Source organism: Atta colombica, unplaced genomic scaffold, assembly GCF_001594045.1.
Source record: "Atta colombica isolate Treedump-2 unplaced genomic scaffold, Acol1.0 scaffold187, whole genome shotgun sequence".
Lineage (NCBI taxonomy): Eukaryota > Metazoa > Arthropoda > Insecta > Hymenoptera > Formicidae > Atta > Atta colombica.
In genome coordinates this window covers 3,014,845-3,026,073 of record NW_017259279.1, presented here as the reverse complement: position 1 = coordinate 3,026,073, position 11,229 = coordinate 3,014,845, and the positions used below count along the sequence as shown (strand labels likewise).

The 11,229-nt window shown below is 29.8% G+C and overlaps 1 protein-coding gene across 2 annotated transcripts in view; it reads left to right on the top strand.

The window, feature by feature from the left end:
• Positions 1–9,049, top strand: part of LOC108686565 (C-type lectin 37Db-like) — a 102,754-nt gene extending 93,705 nt beyond the window's left edge. For both annotated transcript variants that reach the window (XM_018191936.1, XM_018191935.1), the window contains 3 exons: positions 1,063–1,175; positions 6,439–6,674; positions 8,562–9,049. In XM_018191936.1, the coding sequence (XP_018047425.1) occupies positions 1,063–1,175; positions 6,439–6,674; positions 8,562–8,679 (467 nt within the window). In that variant the 3' untranslated portion in view covers positions 8,680–9,049. The remainder of the gene's footprint in view (positions 1–1,062; positions 1,176–6,438; positions 6,675–8,561) is intronic.
• The last annotated feature ends 2,180 nt before the right edge of the window (positions 9,050–11,229 follow it).

Sequence of the window (11,229 nt, the reverse complement as noted above, 5' to 3'; positions counted from 1 at the left end):
AATAATATTAATAAATAAAATTGAAAATAATATAACTTTACTATTATTTTACTTTACTATTAACTTACTAACTGTATAATTTTATTATTAGTATTATTCGTCTTTAGTAATATTTTCAATTTGCATTATTGATTTATTGATTAAATTTCTTTATATAATACTTTTTTTGTATAATTTCTTTGTATACTTTGAGGAGTCATAGTTGATATAATTAACATAAGATAATAAATATCTCTTTCGAAGAGAAAGATATCTCATCAATATACTTTGTTGGTAGTGGAATATTTGTGAGAAAGATGAAGCATTTAGAGAAATTTTTTAAGATATATTTTTTTAAAGAAGATTCTTATAATAAATCAAGATTATTAATAATTAATTTACGAATGCAAAAAGAACTCAGCAATTCGCATCAGCTTTTTTTCAGAAAGCTGCGTTATGAATTTTAGAATCAAAATCATGCATTAATGATTTTAACTTATAGATTAATGCTAGAAGTTATGTAAATATAAGACAAAATATGTCATATAATTTTCCAAATGCATATTGCTTAAAGCAATGCATATTGCTTAAGATATCTAAAGACGTCTTTTAGACATTTTATACAATATAAATGTTATCTTGATTATTAAATGTTATTATTGAAAAATGTAATGTATTATTTTTAAAAATTTTGAATGCTTAAAAATTTATAAAAGATTATATATATATGTGAAGATTATTAACTAATTATTATTGAAGTTAAATTATTGTTATATTTTGATATTTTTTTAACTAATTTCGAATTTGCGAACAGCTTTCTTCATTCGCCGTTAAATGAAATAGGTATTTTTTGATAGGAAGATGTACATATATATTATATATACTTTCTTACAAATTTTCTTTTAAATCTTTATTTCGAACATGTAGAGACTAATTTTTTTTCTATATCAATGTACAAGCTGACTGAATTGTTAGATAAAATTGTGAGAGAAAATTTGCGTGTATTTTATTTTTTTTATCTTTTTCATCTATTCAACTTAAATATATGTATCGATATTAATAATCTTTCCATTTTCTTTGCAGACGACTGTCCAAACTGCGTGGACGAACATAGTAGCAGCTTGGCGGCTTCAAGATGGACGATGCCTTTACTGAAGCTGGGCGAGAAGAGATACTACCTGGGGATCTTCTTCAAGGTATCGCTCCTGCCAGTTACGCTGATTTATCTGACCGAACCGTCGACCCGACCCGGGTCTTGGACTTTATCAAATTATTTCCGAGCTCGTAACTTTCCGGCTTTGCTGTCACGGACGGTTTTACGGTGCATCGAATGCCGGGAACCAGGATAGTAATAAGGGTCTTTTCGGATAACAATGACCCTGTGTTAGTTGCAGCAGAGAATCTCACGTGATGAAAGAAGTAAAACACATAGAAAAGAAACGAAACATTTGGCACGTAAAAGAAAATTGAAAGAATTCCAAGCAAAAGGGATTTCAAATTGTAAATGCCAAACTTATTATTATAAATAATGTAAATTATATGAGCAAAAAATCAAAATTTTCTAGTTATACATATATCGATATTATACATATATGTTTAAATAATAGTGACGTTTTCTTATTAAAATCTCATCTGACATTTAACGCAAAGTTCTTGTTTGTTTTAATTATAAATGTTAAATGATACCGACACAAGAGAGAAAGAAATAACATATTGTATGTATCTATTTTAATTAATTATTTATATAAAAATACAAGAGAGAGAATTATTTTCTATAATAAATTCGTCAAAATAACATTATATTGGGTTGTCCGGAAAGTTCGTGCCGCAAAAGATTTAAATTTAATAAATGAAATTAAAAATTTAAATCTTCTGCGTTTCAATTTTCCTTCAAAATCGGACGAACTTTCCGAACAACCCAATAGATTCTTTTATGAAATTTGTGACAGTTTGAAGTTGAATGCGTATTTTCTGTCTCGAGAATTTTGCAGGTAATGCTGATCTAATGCATGTCTTTCGAGAGCGTCATTCCTGACGTGTCCGCACGCGAACACAATCATATCGATTAGAGACGCCCTTATTACGGCTTCCCGAATAGTCTAGGCGCTTTTATTGACTCACGTGCTATTAACACGGATTTCGTAATTCCATCGCTGCTGTGGATCCGGCCGGAACGACCTCGCTAGAGATGGATGGTAGTGACGTAAAGGCGTTCGTTAATCGGGCTTTTCGCAACAAAAGCGTGAAGAGGAAAGAAGTGGAAATTCGGTCCTTCTCTTTTGGTCCTCCCTTTAATCGGATCATCAAAGACGAGTCCTCTTTGTTTCGCAAGCAAATAATGGACGGTGCTCCATTAATCGAGACCTTGCAAAACAACTTTGCTCGTTGCCGGGCAATGACCGACTTTTCCACTAAATTTTGTGGTTCTCCTGATGACAGAGAATGCCTCTCTCTTCAGTGAAGAACTTATTTAAGTTAAGAAAGGAGACAGTTGGGGGTGAAAATCAAGTTCTAGATTGCAAACATACCACTTGTTCTCTTGCTGCTCCAATTAATCCATCTGTTTGACTTGTGGCGAGATAAGTATCCTTTATGCATGTCTTTGATGGACTAAAATGTATCGATCCTACTGAATTATAAATCATTCGGGTCATTAATTGATCCATTAAAGGCATTCTATATTTATTTGTAATTCTATATGTTGATGTCTCTACTAATTTTTGAATCCTAAACGATTTTAAATGATAAAATATTTTACATTTAGTAATGTCTTCTATTTTTATATAATAAGGAATTAGAAATAAAGTTCATTATTTGTAATACTTATCATGAAAAGAAAAAAAACGTATTTAAAATTATAAAGACACAGAAAATTAGATTAATTGTTAAAAAGTAGTTCTACTATTTTTTTTTAAGTATATTATAATAGTGACTCTTAAGGTGACCCTACACGGTCAATAATACTCAGTATAATATTCAATTATAATAGTATAATTAATAATATTTATCAATATAATATTAATAATATTTATCAATATAATATTAAATTAGTAATACTAGTATCAAGTATGTATCAATATTTTTAATATTTCTATAACTTTACATATTATTGATAATATATTTCATTTTAATTTTACATACGTTATCTATTACATACTGTGACATACTGTGACATGAATCCTAGTAAAGCGATACTAATATTCGAGAATCAAAATCCAGATCGTCCTCAATATTCTACTCTCAATCCATCAACATTAACCGCGCATCAATAATATTGTCAATATTTGTTAATACTGATACTATTATTGACCATATAAGGTCACCTTTATTTAATAAACGAGAACATTCAATAAACGCTGCTTTTTTGCAATCTATATATTTTTAATATAATCATACTGACATAATTATTATTTTTAGCAGCTTAATATCAGTCCCCAATTTGTCTTGTTTTTTTTTTGTCAGAAAAAAACAAATTTAGAGAAGACAAATGTTTCGATTTTTTAATTACTTTCTCTTTAATCTTTATTTTCTTTCGTTACGCGGTATGTTCTGAAACAGTATTCGGAACCGAAAACCTAATAGCGTGCCACTGATCGTCACGTACGATTGCTGTTTCGTTTAGGGAGGATAGACCGAGCTTAAGCGAAGCCATCGTGCACGAGTAACGACGAGTTCGTGCGGCGTTTCGTGGCGGCGCAGGAGAGCGTATACGCTGCGAGATTCGAGCGGAAAGGGAATGCAGCGGTAATGCAACTCCGTCGACACGTCGGGCCGCTCCCGTGCAATCGCGACGGCGCTCTATTTATTGCGCTTTATTTGCATTCCCAGCAGGTTACACTCGATTTTTCGCGTCCTTCGCGTTCCACCTTGCCTCATCGTACACAGACGAATCGGTGAAAGAGCAACGACAGAACAGCGACGAAATTTGGTAGCGTTGACATTGACGGAGTGAAAGTCAATATTTATCATGCTCTTAAATAAATATTTTATAAACAGCTAAATGTGTAAGTGAAAGATGTATACGATATATATGCCATACGCAGATATTGGAACAACAAATAATAATAATAAAGTGGATTGCTAAAAAAAATTATTGCAATAATAATGTTATAAGAATAAACATAGATAATAAAAAGTTTATAGCGGATCCAAAAGTATGTTATAATTATGATGGTGAAATGAAAATTTAAAAAATGGATCTTATAAACATTAGAATTCCTTTTTTTAAAAAGAATTAAAAATTTTTTTTTTTTTGAGAATTATCTTATAGTTTTTAATTTCTTAATTAGTCATTAAACACTAATTGAAATTATTAATTAAAATAAATTAATTAAAATTTAATTATATGTACTCATACATTAACTTTGAGTTTAGTATCTATTAACATGGAGATCATTTTGCAGTTAAAACAAATAATTTACATAAGCATTAGCTACCAACGGTGTTAATTACCGACGATGTTAATTTGAACAAACTTTAATTAGCGTAGTGTATAAGATTCGAAAAGATTCATTAAGTTCTACGGAACAAGTAGAATATGCAAAATTCTCTCAAAGTCGCGATAATCACTTTTCTTAAATATTCTGCTTATGTAAAAGCAATATATGCTTAGATTTGTGCGATTTTCATAATAAATTTTCTTTACTTTAATATTTATGAAATGCATATTTAAAAAATCCTTTAATGATAAAAAGTAATAATAAAAAAAATATTTGCATGTCACATCCGATAAGTTTGAATTTATTATTGTAATATCATTATTGTGAAATTTTGTCTAACTTGGCAATTTATCAAAATATACAAATTGCACCTCATATATATTTTGCAGAAGTATAGCTGCTATGTATATATGTGTTTCATAATAGTTGTCGTTCTCAAGAATTCCAAGTGGATAACCCAATCTTTCAGTAAACATGTATTATGCATTCTTAAAAATGTAAATATGTCAATAAGAAATTTTGAGAATCACAAATAGAACCTCGTAGATCTACTACGTTCTATGATTTCCTATCACAGTTCGATTTTGTGATTATTTATTATTGCAAAGAAGAATGCGTTATATTGTGTTATATAATATGCATGTTATATAATGTAATATTATATGCATATTATATGCATTATTAAGGATGCTGTAATATGAAGAAAGCACATGTACGATGTATGATGGTCGAGACCATCTTTGCACTTTAATGTTTCGCAGCGACGAAACATCGCAAGGGAATTCGTAACGATCGTAAAAAACTGCCAATGAAGTCAGAGGTGTTAGTACTTCTGCAACGTACTACGGTCATAAAAATCACATAATGTAGTGTGAATGACCGAATCGAAGTCACACAGCCGATACGTTGTGTAATATTGAAATGTCGAAGTACGTTCAACATTCAGGTTTTTTCAAGCGCATAAAATATTGCGATGTGCAGGTTAAAAATATCTATGCTAAGCTTAGCTAAACATAAGATATACATATGTATACGTGATTGTTTTGGAAAACGATGGAAGATCAATTTTAAATTCAGGACATTTAAAAAAGTTTGGAATATTCTTTTGTCTGTTACTGAAAATTTTAATTCATTGAGGAAGACTCATTTTTTTTTCTCTCTTAACAGTAATATTTCTATTATAATTTAAAACAAAGTTCATATTAAAAACATTATTATTAGCATATCTTTTCCCTTATATTCAGAATTTTTAGTATAATGTAGTTTATTTTATAGAATATATATATTACCAAATAAAAGTCTTTGCATTTAATGATTGAATTATATCACAATATTAGTAGTTTTAATTATCCATGAGAAAAATTCATTCTATTTATTTCCATATTTTAATGCAATAATATAGTATATATATATTATTGACACATTATAAATAATTTCGTTAGTAATATGTTAGTAATATGTTAGTAATATTCCAAACAAGTTCTCGAATATAATCTGTCGAAATCGATACCAGAATGGTGATTATATAACTTTAGTGTGAATATTAATGTGCCCCTACAAACTGTATGCTGTTAATTATTAATACCGACCAATCTGCTATAATCAATGATGATCACGAATGTTAAATATAAATGTTAATGACAGCTTATCTCTATCATAATTTGATTACACATAATTTACCAACAGTTCAAATGTTGCTCTTTTGTTATAATTATTGTGGTGTTTAATATATAACATTTAGGTCATTGCTTTAGATCAAATTTATTTCTCATAGTATTCCTTTTTATATAATTATCATTTATGGCGAATTAATCCGCTATTTAGCATTATAAATAATTTATAAATAATTTATAAATTATTTATATATAATACTAGCTACTAGGCGTATAGTAGTATATTTTACCACAAATATTTAATGTACATCGATATTTTATGCAAAATATCTTGTACAATTAATGGCGTTTTACCAAAAAAAAAGAATGTTAGAGTAAAGTATTACCATTCCTTTTTTGCATTACAGGCAAACTGGTATAGAGCTTCGCAATATTGTCGTTATCACGGGATGCATCTGGCGAGTATAGCCTCACAAGAGGAGAACGATAGACTTGAAAAGCATATCAAGGATTTCGGTCTCGGTCACGAGCATTTTTGGACTTCTGGTACCGATCAGGCTGAGGAGGGAACTTTTTTCTGGATGGCTAATGGTAGGCCGATCACGTTCGAGAATTGGAACGTCGGCGAACCAAATAATTTCCGGTAAGAGTGCTTTACGATCGCAAACAATTTACATTCTTTCTGATATTGATCGCAGAAATTCTGTCCTATCATTGCGATATGATTGGCATAAATCAGTTATTAAGATATTAAAACTCGTTTCCGGTGAAACGTGTTCTCATGGACTCTTTAATGGCAAAAGAAACTTAATTTTTGTGATTTCAGTGATTTCAAAAGAAACTTAAGTATTTTATTTGAGTAATTATAATATATTTATGTATTATATAATAATATGAAATTATTTTATGTATCCTTCTTCTTTGAAAACATAATTATAATACTTTCTTAAAAAAAAAAAATAAATAATAACAGATATTTCAATTTCTATAATGTATGCTAGTTATATTTTCAAAAATATATTATATATTAAATATATATTGGGAGTACAAATTAGTTCGGTTTTTTTGTGCATTTATTTCAAAACAAAATGAATGAACAGATCAATTAAAGTATTGTCCATCGCTGCCTATTACTTTTTCCCATCTCTCAGGCAATTTTCGAATTCCATCTCGAAAAAATGACTCGTCTTTGGAGGGGATCCAATTTTGAAGCCAATTTTCGATTTCTGCGAAAGAAGTGAACCGGTGACTTACTGTTCCTTCGGAACAACCAGTAATCAGAAGGAGCAATGTCCGGAGAATACGGCGGATGCGGTAAAACATTCCATTTGAACGTCCAAATATTGTTTTATGACTTTAGCGACATGAGGCCGAGCGTTGTCATGAAGAAGAATAACTTTATCATGTCTTTGCTCGTATTCCGGCCGTTTTTCTCACAATGCACGGCTCAAACGAATCAATTAGTAGTTGATATCGATCGCCCGTAATGGAATCGCCATTCAATAGCTCATAGTAAACAAGACCCTTTTGGTCCCACCAGATACAGAGCATGATCTTCGAACCATGAATGTTTGGTCGTGGTGTTAATGTTGAGGTCAATGGCAACGATTGACCGGGCTTAACGTAGTATTTTTTCTTCTTGGAGTTGTAGAACATCCACTTCTCATCTCCAGTCACAATCCGATGCAAAAAAACCTTTTTTCTGTTGTCTTTGAATCAGCTATTCGCAAGTGAAAAATCATCTTTCAACGTCTCTCGGTTTCAGTTCATAAGGCACCCAATTTCCTTGTTTTTAAATCATTCCCATGGCTCTCAATCGTACAGAAACGGCTTGTTGAGTTACCTCCCAATGATTCTGCAAGCTCCTCTTGCGTTTGACTCTGATCTTCTTCGAATAATGCCTCTTTCAAAATTCTTTGTCTTCGAATTTTTTTGGCTGTCCAGAGCGAGGCTTGTCTTCAACGCTGAAATCTCCATTCTTGAAACATCGAAAGCATTCCGTACATGATTTATCAGTTGGAGCAGTGTCACCATAACTTCGATAAGCATGCGATGGACTTCAGCCGCACTTTTCTTTCAATTAAAGCAGAAAATCAAAATCTCCTGCAAATGCTGCTTGATTAACACAAAATTCGACATTTCAAACACAGTAAAAATCAAGATTTTTGTATGAAATTCAAAGCGATAAAAATTGAATATTATTAGCAGATGTTTAACCTCTCTGAAACCGCCAAAATCAGCTGTCACTATGAACCATTCACAACAGCTGGAGCTATTTTTAGGGAAACGGACCGAACTAATTTGTACTCCCAATATATTAAAAATTATAATGATTATGTCTTATAATACTTTATACATTACAAATTTCCGAAATTTAAAAAATAAATATATATAAGGGGAGATGCAATTTTGATTTTTTAAGGTTGATATCAAATATATCAAATACGTTATTATATAACTTATTTCTTTATGCATTTTGTTACTTAAAATAATGTGGATAATTTCATTTAATCTTCTCATTTTCTTTCAGATACGAGAATGGCGAAGAGGAACATTGCCTGGAGCTCTGGAACAGAGATGGCAAAGGGCTCAAATGGAATGACAGTCCTTGCAGCTTCGAGACTTTCTTCGTCTGTGAAGTACAATGATCAAGAAAGGCTGAAAGAAGGGACTAAATGCACGAAAATATTTATGTGCAAATATCAGTTTATGGCGTGTCCTCAAGATGATCTTCAAGGAAACTGCGTGTGACATTCTCGGCCGTTCATTCGTTTCAGTGAACTTAGTGAGGTAGAGAGACTTGACATGTGCGCTCGGACTGAAAATGATGCGTGATTAGCCAGTCGCTACCATTGTTATGTTTTATACGTCCAGAATTCACGAGTATGTACACAAAACGACAATTAATTCAGTCAGTTCTTTTTGTAAAAGAATCACCAAGCGATCGAACGTTGATTAAATCTGCAATGTCGGATGATAAAAATGGTTTATTTATATTTGCTTTATGTGCAGAGGCAGTTCCACACAGAATATTTGACATTAAATTATGCAATGTATTTAAATTTTTACGTATTTAAAAAGTCTTGTTTTAAATTTAAACAGCAATAGACAATTAACATTTTTATTCTTACAATAAAAGTCGATACGTAGTCAAATTTTAAAACGAGAAAATCTCTTAACGGCATACATCACAACGCAAGATGTTCATTTTTTCATCGTATAACAATTAGAAAATAACAATTAGAAGATTTTTATTCTTAAAAAGAGGAAGCATAAACTACAGAAATTTTTTATATGTTTATATTTTAAGTAATTATATATAAATCTTAGATACGTATAATGATCGATATATTTTACATATTTTTTTATTGTTTATCTTTTTAAAAATCTAGTTTTACCTCAGCTTATTAGAGAAGATCTTATAAGTTATTGCGAAATTTTACAAGACGACGCGTGAAATTTTTATTTACGCGCAATCGAAAAATCGATTGATTGATATTTCTGTAGCATATTTATGCTATAGATGTGCTATTCATTTTGTTAATTTGATGTAAAAAAAGGGGAATGAAAAAGACAATATTAAATATGCCTATGCATATGTTAATATTGTCGTAAATTATTTCTATATTTATATATTATATGAATTCATTATTATACAATATCAGATTATCGTAAAATGGCTTATGTATGCCATGATGATTGCTTCTCGATTCTTCGATTATGGCGAATTTTGAAAGTTTCTGACGCATGGTGATATCATATCATATATCTTGATTAACTAATTTTCTAATGAAACTCAGATTGATATGTATTACCAAGACTCTACCGTGTCTTCAGATAGAAACATTAAAACATTTGTACTTATTAAATAGCCATTGCATGCACAATGAATTATTTTGACGCATGTATATATCTTTATTATGCAAGTATATCTTGCACATATATTTTTATTATTAAGTTAAATTAGACAATTTTTTAGCTATTGAAGGAACGATTGAACTAATTTATCGATGTTACATACGAAATAGTTAATTAAATCGAATGAATTTGTCAACATTTATTAATTTCGAATGTGTGCTAACTTTACTCTTACTTTAGTATATCTTAACATATTATGCAAACATCGTACATAATATGCATGTATATGTAAACTGTATATATTTATATCGCACACTAGATAATGATTGCTACAAGTAATATTGTTAGTAGTACGAATTAACCAAAAGATTCTCTCGTGATGCTACAATGTTTGTAAGAAATGCAATTGTTTAGTTACTGACATTGTCAATTGAGTCAATTTCAGTAAAACATTTTATCAGCAGCTGTTATTGATTCGATAATTTTAATCATTTATAAAAATAAGAAAGTATTAAATTTTGGATATTTAAAATAATAGTGTTTTTATCATGTCATTTTAATTTTTGACGTAATTTAAAAAGGAATTTGAATTTCAAATCCTATAATTAAAAAATCGGATATTCTACTCCTTACACTCTTTTTTAGCGTGATGCACTTGAATCTCCAATTTTACTGTTATAATTGATAACGATGCTTGCATGCGTTGTTGAATGAAAATATCGCTTATTCAGCGTAACGGTCACGATCTGCGTTAATTAGGTCATAGTATAAATGAGCATCGTGATAGATTTGGACAATAGTTAGCCTTCGTAGTAAATGAAACGAGGGTTCATCGTTGTACTCTATATATTCTATGTATTCACCATCAGAAATTACAAAGAACGGTGTTGTACATGGCATTATTTAGCACTAAATAATAAAATCAAAATTATTCTTTGATTTTCTGATTTATTAAAACATGCTACATTTATATACATTTACATCATTTTTGTATTTTTATATTAATTTCTGTATTTTTATATTAATTTAATTCCTGAAATCTGGTACTGAATTGTGTGTAATGATGCGTTCCGTTAATTAATTAATTCGTTTATCACATTTTCTGATAAATTCAACGATAGATATATTACTATTACATTTTCGAACAGAAAGTATATGATTTACAATTCTTTGTTATTACTCGTTATATACATCAAATTAAAATAATAATTATTTTAATTATTTCAATAATTAATGGGTACAATCTAATTGTTATACACTTTTCTAACTTATTTTGTATTCTGTTTAACTTTTGCATTAAAGTAATAATAATAATTCTTATTTTTTAATTATATTTTTAT